The sequence below is a fragment of the Leptonychotes weddellii genome, chromosome 15 (assembly GCF_054177405.1).
Source record: "Leptonychotes weddellii isolate Sample4059 chromosome 15, ASM5417740v2, whole genome shotgun sequence".
Taxonomy (NCBI): Eukaryota; Metazoa; Chordata; class Mammalia; order Carnivora; family Phocidae; genus Leptonychotes; species Leptonychotes weddellii.
The window spans coordinates 25,303-42,913 of NC_138383.1; the positions used below are offsets into that span (position 1 = coordinate 25,303).

The 17,611-nt window shown below is 54.0% G+C and overlaps 1 protein-coding gene across 2 annotated transcripts; it reads right to left on the reverse strand.

Annotated features, from left to right (window-relative positions):
• Positions 1-6: 6 nt before the first annotated feature.
• LOC102746656 (AP-3 complex subunit sigma-1) lies at positions 7-710 on the reverse strand. 2 transcript variants are annotated; one of them, XM_081804165.1, is made up of 2 exons: positions 344-710; positions 7-271 (listed from the first exon to the last, which is right to left on the reverse strand). In XM_081804165.1, exons 1-2 carry the CDS (start codon positions 614-616, stop codon positions 35-37), a joined length of 510 nt encoding a protein of 169 aa, XP_081660291.1. In that variant the 5' UTR covers positions 617-710; the 3' UTR covers positions 7-34. The 2 variants fall into 2 exon arrangements, with proteins under 2 accessions (XP_081660291.1, XP_006749999.1); XM_006749936.3 differs by having other exon boundaries at positions 7-709.
• Positions 711-17,611: the final 16,901 nt, after the last annotated feature.

Genomic DNA, 17,611 nt, shown 5'->3' on the forward strand with positions numbered 1-17,611 from the left:
CTGGATTTTACCTGGGAGTGGCCTTTTTAGTTTTTTACTTAAAAGAGGGCAGGTTTGGCACTTTTATACTGATGTCACCAATGTTAATATTTCTTGGGATCTCAGGAAGATTCATATTCTTTACAGCTGATACAGCACGGGCTGGAGCTCCCGCTAAGCCAGCCTCAGATTTCTCCAGTTTATTTTGTGCATCAATTTGAGTAACAATCTCATTCATGTTGGTCTCCAATACCATTCCCCCCATCACCATTTTTGCAAGAATATTGTGAACCTTGTCTACATGGAAAATTAAATCCAGTTCACAGACATTTTCAAAACACTTGTCTAATGTTTCCACAAATACTTGAATTAGATCTAAAATGCCAAGTTCACTTTCTGAAGAATCCACACAGAAGACAAAATATAATGTTGCATAATGTCTATAAATCAGTTTGTTGTCAGATCCTCCAATTAACAATCCTCCTTCTAGGAAATTACAAACATTTTCATCTCTCTTAGATACCAGATGGAATGTCTCCCTGATGATTTGCTGTTGTGTATCTTCACTGTAGGGCTGGTAGAACTTGGAGAGCCTCGGCTTCCCGTGGTTGTTGAAGATGAGGATCGCCTTGATCATGGCTGAGCTGGGCCGACCGGGTGGGCGCTGGGGGCCAGGGCGGGGGCGGGCGCACGAGCCTCGCCTCGGGATCTCGCCCTCTCTCTCTTTTTTAAAGATTTTATTTATTTATTTGACAGAGAGAGACACAGTGAGAGAGGGAACACAAGCAGGGGGAGCGGGAGAGGGAGAAGCAGGCTTCCCGCGGAGCAGGGAGCCGGATGCGGGGCTCGATCCCAGGACCCCGGGACCATGACCCGAGCCGAAGGCAGACGCCTAACGACTGACCCACCCAGGCACCCTCATCTCTCTTTTTCTGAATGAGTTTAAGCATTTCCTATGGTCAACGGCACATGCATTTCTTCTTTGGTGGCCTGTTTGTTCACTGATGGACCAAAGCTCATGTGTAAGGACCAGCCCTTCAGCTGTGGGATGAGTAGTCTTTTCACTTTGTGTGCTAGTTGTTTGGCCATGAGTTTTTAAGGGGAAACTTTGGTCTTTTCTTTTATGGTCTCTGGATTTTGTGGCTGTAAAAGGCTTTCCTGTATTTTCTTCCAGGGCCATTAGGGTCTTGCTCCTTACTATTTACATTTCCAACCCTTTTAGGATCATGCTAGTGTCTGGTGAGGTGTGTGCCTAATCTACGGTGGTTGCCTGGTTTTTTGAATGCTGTCTATTTATAGTGTGGTTTTTCACCATGCTCTGGGTGGCACCTTTCCCGTGCCCCAGTATCCCGTGTGTGTAGGTGTGTTCTGGACTGGGATCTGTCCCATGTATCTGGCAAGGCATATGCTGGGATGTGGGCTCCTTGTGCCTGTCACATCCCCACTCTGCAGATTGGTGCATCGAGGTCTGGAGAGCTGGTATCTCCCCAAGGTCTGTTGCCAGGTGGTTCTGCCCACTATTGCCTCCTCTGGGACCACCTGTCAGTGTTCCCTCTTCCTCCCTGGGGCGAGCTGAGCAGGAACATCTAGAGGACGAGATGTCCAAGACTTATCTATGTGCTCAAATCTTGAGAACTACCACGTTATCTGGGGCTCACAGGGGCACCATGTGGCACCACTGGCCGAGATACTCATCTTGGCGAGGAACAAGTTTTTGGTTAGAGTTTTGCTAGGTCGGTCTTTGACCTGAGATGAAGTTCCTGGTCCTTCCCCACTCCTCCCCAGCGCCAAATGCTTGGCAGAAATGGGGGTGCTCCTTGCCTCTTTCCTGTCTGGGAATGTCCTGCTGTTGCTTACCTGGGAGCACATATCTCCTGCTCAGGTGTCACTCTACCTGAGACCTTCCTGACCCTCTGGGCAGCCCACTCTGCCTTCTCAAGCGTCTGTCATGAACAGTCTTTTTTGCAGTGAACATTTTGTGTCCTTATCTGCCCAACTGAGCTCTGAGCACCTGGAGGCAGAGCTGGTGCTGCTTCTCAGGGTCCCCAAGGCTCCGCAAGTGAGTTGAGGGGCATCGTGGATTTTAGAAGCGTTCATGAATCACTAACACTCATTCAAGATGAGCTGCATGCACACACAGTTTTGTTTAATTCCTAGATCAGGAGGCTTGTGGCATCAAGTTTTGTCAGTACCTGCTTTTGTTTCTCTGAGTCCACCTTGCATGTAGCTCTATCCCAGAGGTGTGCAGGTGACAGCCCTGCCATCTCCTGCCACTGGGGAGTGTCCGTGTGGCCCTCCCTAGTCCTCACCCTGTTCTCCTCATGCCCTCTATGGCCCACACCCTGCTCACCAGGGCCCATGCTGGGCAAAACGTGGAGCAGGCGAGGCTTGTCATTCTCTCCAAAGTCCCTCTTCTTCTGGTGCTTCTCAAGAGTCTCTCTCCTTCCCTTTCCCCAACTCATGGTCAACAAACCCCTTGGATGTGTTAGTGGCTCGTCGCTTTTCCTGCTTGGGGTGTTGTCTTCTGCTAGGGGACTCTAGAAAGTCAACAAGTGCTCCCACCCTGCCCCATTTCCCCAGCCGGCTTCTGACATTGGTTAGATGAGCAGGTATGTGGGCCTCCAGCAGCTGTGGGGGGCCATGCAGTTCTCTGCACCCCCACCTTCTATCTGAACGGGCACAGGTCCAGGCGGGACAGGGCAAACCCATGTCCCCTGTTGGACTCACATGTGCCACGGGGGCCCAAAGCACCATCTCTTCACAGTGCAACCCAGGCAAACCGTCCACCCTGGTGTCTGAAGTTTGCCTGTGGTCTTCAGTCAAGGCTGTGGGATGCCCACTGAGGGGGCTGGGGGTCTGGATCATGGGGGGTGAGTGAGAGCAAGGCTGTAAGTCAGTGGAGGCTCTCCTCATCGAGCTGGTCCTGTAAGCCTTCACGGGAAACTCTGCCGTGCACGCGTCACTAGGGTAACGCAGAGACTGGAGCCTGCAGGCCACAGGGACTTGGATGGAGACTCTTTCAAGCACGTGCGGCGTGGAGAGGAGATCTCTCCAGAAACATATCACTCAATATAAGTTACTTCCCGAAAAGACAAGTTTAATAAACACAGACTCCTGTCTGTCCTACATGTGCTGTGATTTCTGTCAGAACAGTGATGCTGGCATGTGGTAGCTTCGCTGAGTCAGCCCGTGTAAAACACGAAACTATAGTGACTCAAGTTAGAAGGATGGCTACAGCACTTCATTTAATAAAACAACTGATCTTGTCTCAGTTTTATGTTATCAGGGAGTTAGAACTTAGTCAAACTCAAAATACCACGTGCATGGTAATGAGTGATAACAATTCCTTCAAAAGGAACACACCAAGCTTAAGATCCGGAAGTTTCCATCTGTGGTGGTGGGGTTTTGGCCAGATGACAGAGTGGGGATTTGCCTGGGCAGGGGGAGGGTCTGCCCAAGGCAGGAAGCCCCACCCCGCCCATCCCTCACTCACACTTCCCTTCTGTTACTTGTGTGGTTGAAGAGCCAAGGACTTACAGGGGGAATTGGAGGGTAGTCGTAGTTACCCCGAGCAAGGGTGCACTTCTCCTGGTGACCGATGTTCTGTTGGATGACTTACCCCCTAAGAATGTCGAGGCAGAGCCCAACAAACGCAAGAGATTAGTCTGGGATGCTGAAGGGCCTAATGCCTCACAGACGCTATTCTGGAACCACTCTCTCCTCCCTCCTCTGATGTGACTGGAGAACTTCACTCCCCTCTACCTGGACCTCACTGATCCTCCTGAGGGTCCCAAGGAGCTGGGCTGCCTGTGGTGGTCTTGTCCACTCAGTCAACAAACACTATTACCCAGAGCCTGGGTTCAAAATATGCCCCCACCTCTACCCCATGCAGACAGGCCCCAGGAAGTTTTGTGGTGGAGGGGAGGGTCCCAGGCAGGGGTGGGGCCCTGGGGTAGAGGGGAGGGTCCCAGGCAGGGGTGGGGCCCTGGGGTAGATGGGTGATCTGGGCAGTGTTGGGCTTGGGACCAGCCGGCTGGATGGGGAAGTGAGTCTGGAGCAGTGGTGGTCAGAGGCTCTTCCGGAGGTAGGAGGAGGAGAGGGTATGAACAGGGGAGGAGGCTGGCTACCCACAGGTTCCGGCTTGCATGTCAGTTGCTGTCCGAGCACAGCCAGGGTGTCATGTCCTTGCAGGCTTGCTGGCTCCTCAGGCGAGCGTCCCAGACTCAGAGACTGGAGACTGGTCTTGTGTCCATCCCTCAGCCCCCATCCAGATCCCTGTTTCCACACCACCTACTCATTGTCTCATATAGTGGTTTTTTTTTTTTAAGATTTTATGTATTTATCTGACAGAGAGAGACACAGCGAGAGAGGGAACACAAGCAGGGGGAGTGGGAGAGGGAGAAGCAGGCTTCTTGCTGAGCAGGGAGCCCGATGCGGGGCTCGATCCCAGAACACTGGGATCATGACCGGAGCCAAAGGCAGACGCTCAACCACTGAGCCACCCAGGTGCCTCTCATACAGTGTTTTCTATTAACTTCGTAAATTAATTATAATAAACTATGAAAAAGTAAAAGCTATAGTCTGCAGGCTGAAGCCTCTTGACCGCTGGGTTTGGTGCTGTTACTGTGCACGGATTACGTCATGGATCCAGACAAAACCTCACAGGTAAGAATCAGGATCACCTGACATCTAGAGCAGGACAGAGACAGAAAGAGGCAGGAGCAGAGCTCTTAGGTACCCTGACTTTGGAGAGCTGCTTTGGGAGTATTTGGGGCTCTTACCTGCTGTTACATTCCATCCAGAGTCTCGCTCGGAGCCCCACGAAGCTGAAGTGATGCTCCCAGAGGGGCTACTGATCCCAGCCGTCCAGGTCCTGTCCTCCTGGAGCCCCCTGCAGCCCAGGGGCGCCTTCTGGGCGGGCCCAGGTGGGGTCAGCTGCGCGTGGGGGCCAGTCTGGTCCCTTGCCTTCCCTGGGTCTCACCTGCTCGGGGCTCCAGGACCCCAGCAGAGCAGGCAGAGCCTCATTCCCCTCTCAGCTCATGTGGCTGCTCTCCTCCCGGTGGGACAAGCCAAGCTTCCCCTGTGTCCCTCACACAAGGACAGACGTGGCCTGTTGGCTGTCCAGCCACCCTGAACAGGGTGCCGGCTCAGTCCTTCCTCCCTGGGAGGGCGCCTTTCGCACCGGGACGCTGTGGCCCCACCCCGGGGGCTTGCACAGGAAGTCAGGCCTCCACTCTGACATGGGCCCCTGCACAGAGCGCTGCCCGAAAGTGCAGGCGTGAGCCGTCAGACACACTGGAAGCCCTCCCTGAAGGACAGGGATGGAGTCCTCCTCAGCAGACCTCTACCCCAAGTGCTCGTCTCCCCTGAAGCCATTACCCTTGTTCTAGAATCCACTCTACTCCCTTTCTTCTCCGTCATCAAACCCAGCACTGTGATTCGGGCAGTTTCGCTGGTAAAGGTGCAGGGGGCTCCACCCCAGATGGGCTGATACAGCCTCTGAGACCCCAACCCCACGCCCCTCCACTGGGGGGCAACGGAAGGGAGGGTTTCCCTGAGAAGGGCAGGTGGGGACGGCTGCAGCCAGGAGGTGACACAAGATGGTCACCGTGGTCTCTGCCCATGGCCTGGGCAATGGCGTCTGGGCAACGTTGGGACCTGCAGCCTCGACAAGCTGCCCCGCGTGCACTCAGCTTTCACGATCAGCCCTCAGGCTTGGCACTGCTCCCTTCCTGTGTCAGGTTTTTCGATGACGAATAGGTAAGTATGCTAAAAAAAAGTGGAAGCTGTCTAGGGGCGCCTGGGTGGCTCAGTTGGCATCTGACTCTTGATCTCAGCTCAGGTCTCTGTCTCGGGGTTGGGAGTTCAAGCCCCGAGCTGGGCTCTCTCTCTGCCTCTAGGCTGAGGCAGACACCAGTCTTGCCTGCCCTGGGGCTGGAGCTGCTGACCCTGTCCAGGGCAGAGAAGCAAGTCACAGCGGTGTCGTTGACCCTCAGACAACCAAGGCTGTGAAGCGGAGGTGGTCCATGTCATAAGGAGAGGAGACACGCAATGAGAAAAATGATGAATAGGCAATTTTTCTGGAACTTGAAAGTTGTTGGCTTAAGATACGAATTTCACATTTGTAAGAGCCAAGCGGTTGTGTTTTCCTGAGACCAACAAGGCACACACGTGGTCGGTCGTCTGAGGCATCAGGGACACCCTGCCGTTTACTGATTCTGTGAGAAGCCTTGTTTACATTCTGACCCCAGGCCTCCAACATTCCTTAAATTGTTGGAAACTTGGGAGCAGAGCCCCACATGAAGTTCAAACATCCCTCCCCCCCCCCCCGCCCCGCCTTGCACGCTCCATGAGGCCACCATCCTCTTTTGACTGGGGGCTTCGTGCAGGAGGGTAGACAGACCAAAGGGTGCAGACAGACATCAGCTGACCTTAGAGATGGGGGCGTCCTGCCCTTCCGTGCACAGCTGGGAACCTGGGTCCTGGCGGGTTGAGGGGAGGTGTCTGTGGGGCTGACCTGCAGGGCTGACAGGCCTGGGACATCCAGATGGTCAGGACGCTTTCCCTGGACTCACGGGTGAGGACTGGGTTGCGGGAGGCTTGGGGCCTGGTGTGGTCAGCTGGTCCCATGTTCCTCTCCTGGTCCCTCTGGGCATGGGACTGGGGACACACTCTGTCCTGGTCCTGGATGTCTCCCCATTGCCCACTCTGGGTGAAGGGACTTCAGAAGGAGGGACTCAGGAAGCTCTGCCAGGAAAGCACCTGAGAGGGTGTTTGGCTATTCAGCAAGGTCAGGAAACTTCCAGCTGAGAAAGGTAAAGAGGGAAGCAGTCAGATAGGAAAGGAGAGAGAGAGAAGCCAGCAGATGAGGATCGGGGTGCTGCAAATACAGGAGGGGATTGTGGATGCTGTCTGGAGGGTGAGCCGGCGAGGGTTAAGGAGGAGGTGGGCCAGGCTCCCCAGGCCTTTACAAATGGCAGAACGGATGAAGCTCGGGTACTGGGTTTTCCTTATACCCAGGCAAGTCTGGCCTAATTTGTGTGCATGAATTTTTATTGGGTGGTGAGGCTCCAAGCAGGTCCCTGGAGAGGGTACACAGTGGGGAGGGGCAGGCAGGTAGGACACCAGGTTCTGGAAGGAGCTCCCTGATGTGTCAGGATGCACTTTGGGGCATGGAAATTAGAGCAAGACCAGCAGGGTCGACCTTGAAGTCAGTGTGACTTGGGGCCCAGATGGGGATGGTCAGAGCAATTGGGTTTGGCTCAGGAAATAGGCACATGTTTCGGGGGCTGTGACTGGAGAGGGTGCCCTTGGACCCAGCAGGGGAATCAGGCGAGGGTGAGGGAGGTACCCATGGGCTGGCAATACGGGCGGAAGCCAATGACCAAATGAGGAGACACCAGCGTCTGGACGAGGAAAGATCCAGCTGGATAGCTGTGTGCTGAGGGGCAAGGGACCAGGAGGCTAGTGCACAACTGTTTTCAGGGGGCCAGTCCAGAGCAAGGGACTGCTAGGGGCTGCACCCCGGGGACCCCCGACACCCAAAGGCCATAGGACGTGAGAAAGCATGCTCGGTCTCAGGGTGGGACCGAGGCCCAGTTGGGACTGTGCCCCACAGAGGAGGCCTGGCCGCTCTGAGTTAAGCTGAGGTCCATGTGGGGAGAAGGAGGCAGATGCCCCAGACTCAGGTGCTGGCTGAGTTAATCCTGTGGATTTTCTGCACCCTGTCCTCATGCCCCTGATGCCTTCCATGTGGAGGACACTATCAAAAAGGTTTTTCTCCATTGGACCTAAAATAAGAGATCTTTTAAAATGTTAAAAACGAATCATTATGTTTACAAGACACATTTTGCTCATTATCCCGTTGGCTCCTTTTCTAGCCGCACTATGCTCATTGTCACTGTCACGTCCCCCAAAGTGTTGCCACCAAAGGCTAATTGGAAACTCAGATGTTCAGCCCCACCCCCACTTTCTCTGTTCCCTCTTTTCTCACCACTTCTTGTTAACTTTGGGTTTGCTTCTTCCTCTTACCCCTTCTCATGCCCTTGATTCTGGCTGTGCCTGCTTTAATTATTAAATACCTCATTTCACAAGTATGCGTGAGAGCGGCTGGCCCTGTTGTCGGGCTACATCAGCAACTTACACTCCTGTCCTCAGTCTTGGGGGCTGGAGGGTGTGGGGGGTCCCATACCTGCCTGCGGCCCTGCCCTGGGAGACCCGTGGGCATGGAGGGGACATGCTGCCCTGCTGCTTCTCCCCTACTTCCCATCCTCCCCCTCCACCACACCCCGTGACTATCCTGCTTGTCCTGCCCACTTCCCTGGATGTTGACCTGGATGGCTTTGTGGCTGTGGGGGGGCCACTGCCCACCGAGGCCTGGGTCAAGGAGAGGCCCACAAGAGGCAAGGCTGGATGCAGCCCAGTGCCTGTCAGGTCCCTGCCTATGTGTGTCCACGGTCTTCCAGTGGGGAGTGGGGCCATCAGTGGGCCTGGCAGGACCCGATCCTCACCCTGTCTCTGTCAACTCCCCCATACCCCCTCTGCGGGCTTCCTACTCCTGTACCTGCAACAAGTCAGCCATAGGCCTCACCCTTTGCTGGCTTGTACCCACTCTGCTCCCCAAAGGGTCAGGAGGAGTCTCTACCCTGGGGCAAGAGTGGGATCCCCTGTGCCCCTATGTCGCTGGGAGTCCCAGGATTTAGGATGTGTGAAGGAGCCTTCCAGGGCCTTTGGGACCCAGTCCAAAGACTTATTCTCGGAGAATCACCAACTAGGGTCCCTGGAGTTTGTCCTCTCCCCAGGAGCAACAGGAACCACGGGGTCCAGGTGGTACCCTCTGCGCTGCGCAGGGGGTGGGCAGGTTTTTTAACACCCTCCCCTCATTTGCAAAGAGGAATCTTGGCTCCTCTCCATCCTTGACATGTCCCCAAGGCTCCACCCCTGCTGCTTAAGGAAAATGTCTTTCTTACCCAAAACTCCCAGAGCCCCCTCAATCCCCAGGAGCCACCCATGTTGCAAGCATTTGGTACCCAGATCTGCCCTCATGTTAGAGGCCCCCTCAGACACCTGGTGACAGTGGGGTCCCAGCCTCCACTCCCCTCAGACCCTTGGCTTTTTGGGGAATTTATTCTCCATTCTTTTCAGTGTCTCTATTATGCAGCAAGTACTGAGAATAAATACATAAATAAGACATAATCCTCATCTTTAAGAAAAGCAAAACAGAACATAAAATACCTTAAATCTACAGAGATTGGAGATCTGAATCCTGTTTTTCAACGCATTTTTCTTTGATCAGAAGAATGAAATTTTCTATTTCTTAAAAAGTTGTCATATATGCAAGATAGTGCACTCCCCCATACATATAGAGTTTGAAGAAGACTGGAACGCCCCCTGTGCTCCCACCCACTGACACGGGGCAAGGGGGCGGGCAGTGTGAACGGACATTGCACTCCGCGCACTCCCGGCCATTCCTGTCTGTGGATCTGGTGAGTATAACATGGTCTCTCGCCGTGGTTTTATGTCTAGTTTCCCTAGTTATTAATGAAAGTGCTGTCTTCCAGCCCCCTTCGGCCTGCTCCAGCCTCTAGCCTCCTTGAGCGGGTGTCCTGTGGCCCCTGAGCAATTCCTGGTGGTTTCTCTGTGGGGACCCTGCCTCGTCTGTGTGGGTTGCAGGTATTTTTCTCCGAGTTCAGGACCTGCCTTTTGTCTTTGATGAAGTTCTTAGCTGGAATTCAGTGGAATTCGCCTGCCTTTTTCCCTTTATGATTTCCCCTTTCGTGCCCTAACCAATCCTTCCAGGGCTGAAATGTGAAAAGATATTCAAAGTCTTGCTTTTCACATACAAGTGCTTATCCATCTGGAAGCAATCTTCTTTGTGTTTGGTTTAAGATAGGGATCCAATTTCACTTTTTTAATGTGCATAACCAGCTCCCTGGCACCGTTCACTGATGTGCACTTTAGCTCTGTCACGTGCCAGGTTTCCGTCTGCTCTCAGGGCTGCTTCTGGGCTCTCTGTTCTGCCCTGTTGGCCATGCCACACCACCCTGATCTCTATAGCTTGATTATAGGTCTGATACCCTGTAGGGCAAGCTTCCCTGCCTTGTGCTTCACTCGCTCAATAATATTTATTGAGCATCTACTACATGTCAGGAAGGTTCTAGGTGCTGGAAAGATGTCCTTGAAAAGCATCTACCTTCTTTAAGCCTACGTTCGAATGGGTTGTGATATGTGGGGAGGGGTGGGCTATGAGCTTAGTGATAGAAGGTTCTGGGGAAGAAAGAACCAGGAGCTTTGAGAGTGATGGGGGTGGGGGCTGCGGGAGAACGGGACAGAGCCCGCAGAGGGGCCATCTCGGTACAGCATTCCCACTGACTCCCACAGAGATGTGTGCCTCTCAGTCACCCCCTCCTTCTCCCTGTGCTGCAGAGGTCAGAGGGTGGTCCTGAGAGTGCCACCACCTCCTTCAAGCCTCCCATTCGGGCCCCAATGACTCCAGCCCCCTCCTGAGTGCTAACACTTATTGAGCACCATTGTGTGCTGGGGCCGGTTCTAACCACTTTCTTTTCTCAGGGCCCACTGTGCACTTACCCTGGTGTATCCAAACTCACTGCTTTCCATGACTCTGGCCTCTGTCAGAGGGGGCTGCCCAGATCCACTCTGTTTGGGGGTGGATTGCAGCTGCGACACTCCCTTGGGCTCAGCGGCAGCCCTTGAGCCTGGGAACTGCTGTGCAAGTGGGGTGTCTGGTGTCCTGCGCCCGAGGGCGAGAACCAGGCGCAGCCTCAGCCCGCTGCCTCCGCCAACTCAACACTAGACCCAGGGGCGGCTCTCCCTTGTCTTCCTTTTCCCCATTCACATCTGACTCCTCATCTGTTTATTGAACATGTGGATTCTCCAATCTGCAGTTCTCTGGGCGGTGAGGGCCAGACCCTGCCAGCCGCTTGCCGTCCAGCCGCCGCCTCCACGTGGCTGTTATGTCCTAAGATTGGGAACCAGGGGTCTTGGTACCCAAAGGCTGGGCCTTCAGCTCAGTCAGTGCCCGTCTCAGCATCCACATCATCATACTGACAGCGGATCTGCACCAGTCTCCTTGTTCGTTTTGTGCGCAAGGTTGCTATTGCAGGAAGAACGATCTCGGTGGGTGGCCCCCAAGAAACAGAGCCAAGTGCTGTTTCCTCAGCACGAAGCCAGGTGGCCAGTCCGTGGTGCCTGGGATGAAGGGAGCCCAGGGCAAGCCGGTGACCGGCTTCGCCTCGGTGACACAGCCCAGAGGTGGTTTCCCTTCCGGGGAACGAAGTTACTTTCCTCTTGAGCACAGTCTTCCCAATAGATAAATGGGCCAAGGTCATAAACAGGTGGTTCAGAGCTGTGAAAATCCCAAAGGCTAATAAGTATATGGGAAGAAAGGTCTCACCAGTAATCAAAGAAATGCAAAGTAAAACAAATAGGCCTTTACCTCTTTTTAAAAATTTTTTAATTTATTTGACACACACACAGAGGGAACACAAGCAGGGGGAGCAGCAGCGGGAAGGGAAAGCAGACCCCCGCTGAGCAAGGGGCCCGATGTGGGGCTTGATCCCAGGACCCTGGGATCATGACCTGAGCCGAAGGCAGACGCTTCACTGACAGAACCCCCCCCAGGAGCCCCAAGGTCTTTACATCTTATACTCTGTGCTGGAGGGTGTGGTCAATCTGGTCCCATGCCATTTTCAGGGAAGAAGTCTCCCAGTGTCCTTGAGAAAGTGCACACCTTCGGACCTGTCCATTCTACTCTCGATAAGCCATCGAGAAGAAAACAGAAGTGGACAAAACTTAGCACCGACATGTTCTCACAGCCTTGTTTATAAGCAGAAAGACACGAGTCAGCTCCTAGTGCCTCTGGCCACAACAAGGGAGCAGACATTGTATCTGTGTTTGTTATCCTTGAGCCCAGAATTGAGCATGGTGCCTGGCTTTTGGTTGGCACTCAGTAACTGTCGAGAGAGTGAATGATGGAGTGTTCTGTGGCATGTAACAATCAGGTGGGATGAGGTCCGAAGATTAGGGAGGTGGTTGTGACAGTGTTCAGGGAAAAGCGTGATGGGAAAATCCGGTCAGGGTTCTGGAGAGCATTGCCGAGGACGGGAGGGAAGCCTCTGTATGTTGGCGGGATGGTGGCCAGAGTGCATACATTCACCAGAATTCACAGAACTGCACTTAAGGTCTGTGCATTGTATTGTATGTTAATTATGCCTTACCAAAGTCAATTCAAAATATGTAATGTAAAATTCCACATGGACCTTTCCCCCCACATTACAATATATAGGAAAAAGGCAAAGGAAATATGCTTAAAGACCATAAGGGTCCTTTGGGGATGGTGGGGTCTGGGGAAGTGGACGTTTTCTTCTTCATACTTCAGTTTTCTGCATTGTTGTGGGTTGAATAGTGCCTCTCCTCCCAGACATGTCCATGTTTCAACACCTAGGCCTGTGATTGTGACCTTATTTGGAAAAGAGTTTTTGCAGGTGTAAATAAGATCTTAAGATGAGAACATCTTGGGACACCTGGGTGGGCCCTAAATCCAGTGACAAGTGTCCTCACAAGGGACAGAAGAGGAGAAACACAGAGGGAAGCCATGTTACAATGAAGACAGAGATGGGGTGATATGACCCAGGGACGTCTGGAGCCCCCAGTAACTGGAAGAATCAAAGAAAAATCCTTCCTTAGAGCATCTGGAGGGAGTGGGGTCCTGCCAACACCTTTATCTTTTATGTAGGGCTTCTGGTCTCCAAAACTGGGAGAGGATGAATTTCAGTTGTTTTAAGGTCTCCAGTTTGTGGTAATTTGTTACAGCAGCCCTAGGAAATGAATACAGGCATGTAAAACCTCTATGCCCAGAAAAGACAAGTTTACCTAAAATAGTAAAAGGTAGAAAACTCTACAGAGGATAAGTCACACCATGTTCCAGGGGTCAGAGGACCTGGGGCTACAGCCTGGCTGAGTGGGTGGGCACCGTCCCCCCACCTCTTGGGCTCCTGCCCTGTGGTCCCTCCTCGGGTCCCCCCTGTCTTTCTAACCCCTGCTGTCTCTCTCCCTGTCTTCCTTTCTTTTTGTCTGCCTTCTCTTAACAGATTATGATACAGAATAAGATTAGCTTTAATGTAAAATTGTCCTTAATGAATCAAGTTTTGTGTTCCTCGATCTTGGTTTTAAAGTTGCTCTGACCTCTCCTTCCCTTGTCTGCACTTTCGACCTTGGCCACATCTTTCCTCCCGGCCCCACCTCTTTGGCCTGGACTGCTGTCCCCGGCCCAACTGCCTCCTCCAGTGCAGGCCCCACCCCTCCACTAAAGACTGACTGGCTTCAGGGACCATTTTCTTCCTGCAACTGATTTTCCCAAGGATCTCTGACTGCTCCTATCTGTGGGATGAAAGCCCAGCTCCATATCCTGGTAATTACTGATTCCAACACACGTTCCTATGCTCCCTGAATCCTCATTTACTTCTCGCCTACACAAACCATCCAAATCCGTCCCCTCCCCATTCCCTGAATGTCCCTACTCCTCGCTCCCCACCTAAAAGCCTCACTCCCTTGTTTCTCAAGCTGAAGGCTGCCTGCTCTGACCCTGACCAGCATACTGGCTTCTGGGTCTGCTCCTGTTTGTCCCTCCAGTGCCCACCCACCTCCAGGCCAGAGCCAGAGCATGGAGCCCACGTGCAGACCCCTCCTGTGACCCTCTGGGCGCCCCTCAAATGTTCCCCTCAGCTACCCCAGGCCTCTAGTGTCCTGGGAAGTGCCCTGTGCCTCCTGCAGCCTGGTTGGGGCTGGCAGACCGGGGTTCAGGTCTTTCCTCGTGGTGCCCAGCTCAGCACACTTCAGCTCTTACCACCGACGGAGTTACTGTTTTGTTTCTCACGTGCTAAGTATTTAATGTTTGTTGAATAAATGTTTGCTCTTTGGTACTAAGTGGAACAACACCAGTTCCTTTGCGAATGCTGGGGAGGTGGTGAGGAGGGGATGTCAGGAGAGTTAGAAGGGCTGGACTGCAGGGGGAGGGAGGGATGGCCCACAGGCCATTTGCCTGTTTGCCCCATGGTCACCTCCTGGCCTCCCTGCTAGGGCTTCTCTCTCCACGGGGCCTGCCCAGGACCCACTTGGGTGAGACGGTGTCTCTGCCTCAGTTCCTCTGGCCATGAGACTCAAGGTGGGTGGACGTGGTGGAGAGTAGGAGCAGCAGGGAGCCAGTGACGCCTGTGGATCAGGCCAAGTACAGCTGACTTGGCTGCAGGTGGTTCTCTGAGTCAGAAGCTGAGTTCTGCTGGGTTTCTTTGTCTGCTGGGGACCTGGTTCAAGGCAGACACAGGGCCTCCAAGAAGATATGCTGGCCCATTGTCATCTTGTGGCCCTTGAGGTTATGCCAAGGGGGGAGGTTTTTATATAAGTACCTCTTTGTATTTACTTACAGCCTAGGGCACACCATGAGCTCGCAAATACACCTATGACAGATGGACTGGGGTGGACAGTGGGCCAGGCTGGGGCTGCGGTGGGCATGCGTGCCCCAAACCAAACCAGTGCCTTCCGGGTGGGATGGGCCCGCTGTGCTCCAGGCCTGCATTGAGGAAGGCTGGGATAGCACGGTCTGCCCATCCCCCCTCTGCCTCAACCTCATTAACCCCATGGGCACCGGCGTTATTCAGACGCTGCAGGCATGCCTTAGTTGGAGGCTCCGGAAGTCCCTGCAGAAGAAATGAAGAAGGAAGAATTCAGTGAATCCTCAGGCAGGAGAGACCAAACTCTCAAAGTTGAAGCCCCCAGATGGTAGAAAGTGTTGAGGCCCTCCCTGCTGGGTGCTGGGCCAGGCTGGAGGGGCTGGGCGAGGCTGTGGGGGGCTGGGCGGGGTGGGAGGGGCTGGGGGGCATCTTCCATCACACGGGTCTCCCTCTGCTGAGGTGGACAGACTCAGGGAGCCCGGTCGGTGGAACCGCACTAGTTCCTGGGCTGGTGCGGTCGGGGGGCAGGTAGGAGCGGCAATGAGGAGGCAGAAAGGATCCCGAATTTGTCCTTTGTGAGTCAGGAGTCCTGTTCACCTGAACTGAAAAAAAGTGGGTCAGGACCCCTATGGGGGACCAGCTTTCTCTGGGTGTCCCGTTCTCTCTCTATCTCGTCTCACGCGGGTGTGCACTCATGCCGTGTGGTTGTCCTCGGGTCTCACCAGGGTTTAGAGGAAGGCGGAGTGTGCAAACCAGGACCCTGTCTCAAGTTTTGCCTGGTTGGCATGGGCTCAGGCCTTCTGGTGCTGGCCCCTCAGCCCCACATTCAGGTACCTGACAACATTTCCCCCCTCAGCTCCCTCCTGGAGCATCACTGGCCTTTGCTCTCGTGTGGTGTTTGCCCTCTCTAGACGCCTGTGAATACCAGCAGCCTCCGTGTCCTTGCACCAAACCTAGAGAAGGACCTAATAACCCTTTCACACAAGAGGGTCAGGAGGGGCGACCACCACCACCCTGCCTTCCAGGGAAGGTAAAGGGGCACACAGTGTGCAGGCTCGTCTCCCGCTGTCCAGGAGGTGAGGGAGGGAGGGTGGGTAGTCAGGCCGGCTGAGCAGGTTATGTAACAGCACACGTGGGTTTACTTTGGCTGCTTAAAACTCTAAACACTGTGCAAACGGCCCCCGTCCTCTGGCCGTTGGAAACCCTCCCTGTTGGCTCCGCAGAAGCGCTCATGGAGACGGTGCTGAAAGACACAGCTGTGCCTGGATGCCTCTGTGGCTGCGCCACGTGGGCTGTGTCATCTGAGCGAGGGTCCCTGGGGAGTCTTGGCAGCTTTGGGCCACAGATACCTCGGAGTGAAGGCTGGGGGACAGGGGTGCATGGGGCTCTGTCAGCTCTGCCTGTCCTCCCTGCCTAGTGGGACCACAGCTGACTCCTGCCTCGCTCCTGCCTGGTGGGGTTCTCTCTATTGACCTTAAAGGTGTCTACTACTGTCACTATTTTCTGCATGGAGCACTGGGCTTCCTCCCCTCCACCGTACCACTCTCTCTGTCTCTGCCCGTGGGTCCCCCTCGCCATGGCATGGTATCAGCCAAATGAAGCCCACAGAAGGCTGGTGCTTGATAACACACTGCTGCCCTCTACGTCCAGGTACCTGAATTTCATAGGAAATATTAGTGACATAATTCAGACAAAGGAATGAATCTCTAATGGTGAAATACCAGCTGGTGAGAGGGGACATTTCTGAATGGAGACCCTTTTATCGAAGATATCAAATCTCACATAGGGCCAGGGAGAATATATTTACAGAGCAGCCAAGGTCTGGTCTTTCCATGTAGGTGGCTCATTAGGAAAGCCTCCATTGGCTGGACAGTGATGTGAGGGCTTAGGACACTCCAGCCAAGTGGTCTCTCTCTTCCGTGTTTAGGAGAGATCTCACCTGTAATCATGTCCAGGGAGGACTCTGCTTATGGCTTCTGGTGCAGCCTGCACCCCACTGTCAAGACTGGAAAATATCCTTGGTGGGGAGGCTGATTTAGCAACCAGTGTCTATGACAAGAGGCCACCCGATACCGCTGTCCACGTTCACAGGAAAACATGGGCAGATCTGAGTGGACACGGAGGGTCCCGTCCAGCTTCGCCCGGGCCAGCAGTCGGAAGTTCCCTGCTGCTTCTCACTACTGAGGCAATAACTCCATGAGTTCAGGTGTGTGGCGAAGTCACAGGTCTTGATATCAGCCATCAGCATGGGGCCTCCAGGAACTCCCAGAGGCATTGCCTTCCCAACCTCTGTGGCCCCCGGCCCTTTCAGGCTATCTAGCCCATCCCTCCGTGGACACACTTTTGAGAGCAAATGCCTGTGTGGTGTGGTACGGGACAAGCCAGGCCTCCAGGACACACACGGCGCACTTCGTGGTAGAACAAGGGACTGTTTCCTTTGGGGCTCCGACTCTGAGTCCCCAGCGCTGAGATGTCTGTGGACGGCAGGGGCTACGTTGGTCATTGTGCTCCAGGCGTCAGGGGCACAGATGACGGAACTGTCACTGCCATTGGTCACTGAGTGGTGGGGGGGAGGTGGGGGAGCGGGGGGAGCAGGGCCCAGGAAGCAAGCGTAGCAGGAGCCTGCAGAAAGCCTGCATGTGAGCACAGAATCCTGGGTGCGGAGGGAACTCTGCTTCTACAACAGACACAGAGCATCTGGGGGGCATTGCTTTTCAGCTTTGCAGGACTGGGTGCAAGAGTGACCTGGCAGGCACTGCACCTGGCTTATTTTCCACCTGGCCACTTTTTAAATATATATATATAATTTATTTATAATAGCAATTTGCCGAATTCCAAATGCAGTACATAGCATGTAAACTCTGAGTGAAATAAAGATGTACTTGTTCAAGAGGAAGTGCTCCGTGGAGAAGGTGGGCTGAGAAGGACGTAACTGAGCCCCCTAGTTGGGCTCTGGGCTCCTGGCTGCCAGGACACCAGCCCTGATGGGGCCCTAGAGGCCAAGACTGTGCTGGCCCTAGACCCTCCCCTGGGGAAGACCTCACAGCCACCCTTAGGCAGTTCATCTCCTAGAGGAGGGACCCTTTACACACTCCCAACCCATCCCCATGCTCAGAGCTCTGGCCCCACCCCCACCTCCCCTTTGGGCCCTTGGGTTTCGGCTA

Coding starts and splice junctions, on each gene's coding strand:
- LOC102746656 (XM_006749936.3), bottom strand. CDS start 616: ATGATCAAGGCGATCCTCATCTTCAACAACCACGGGAAGCCGAGGCTC.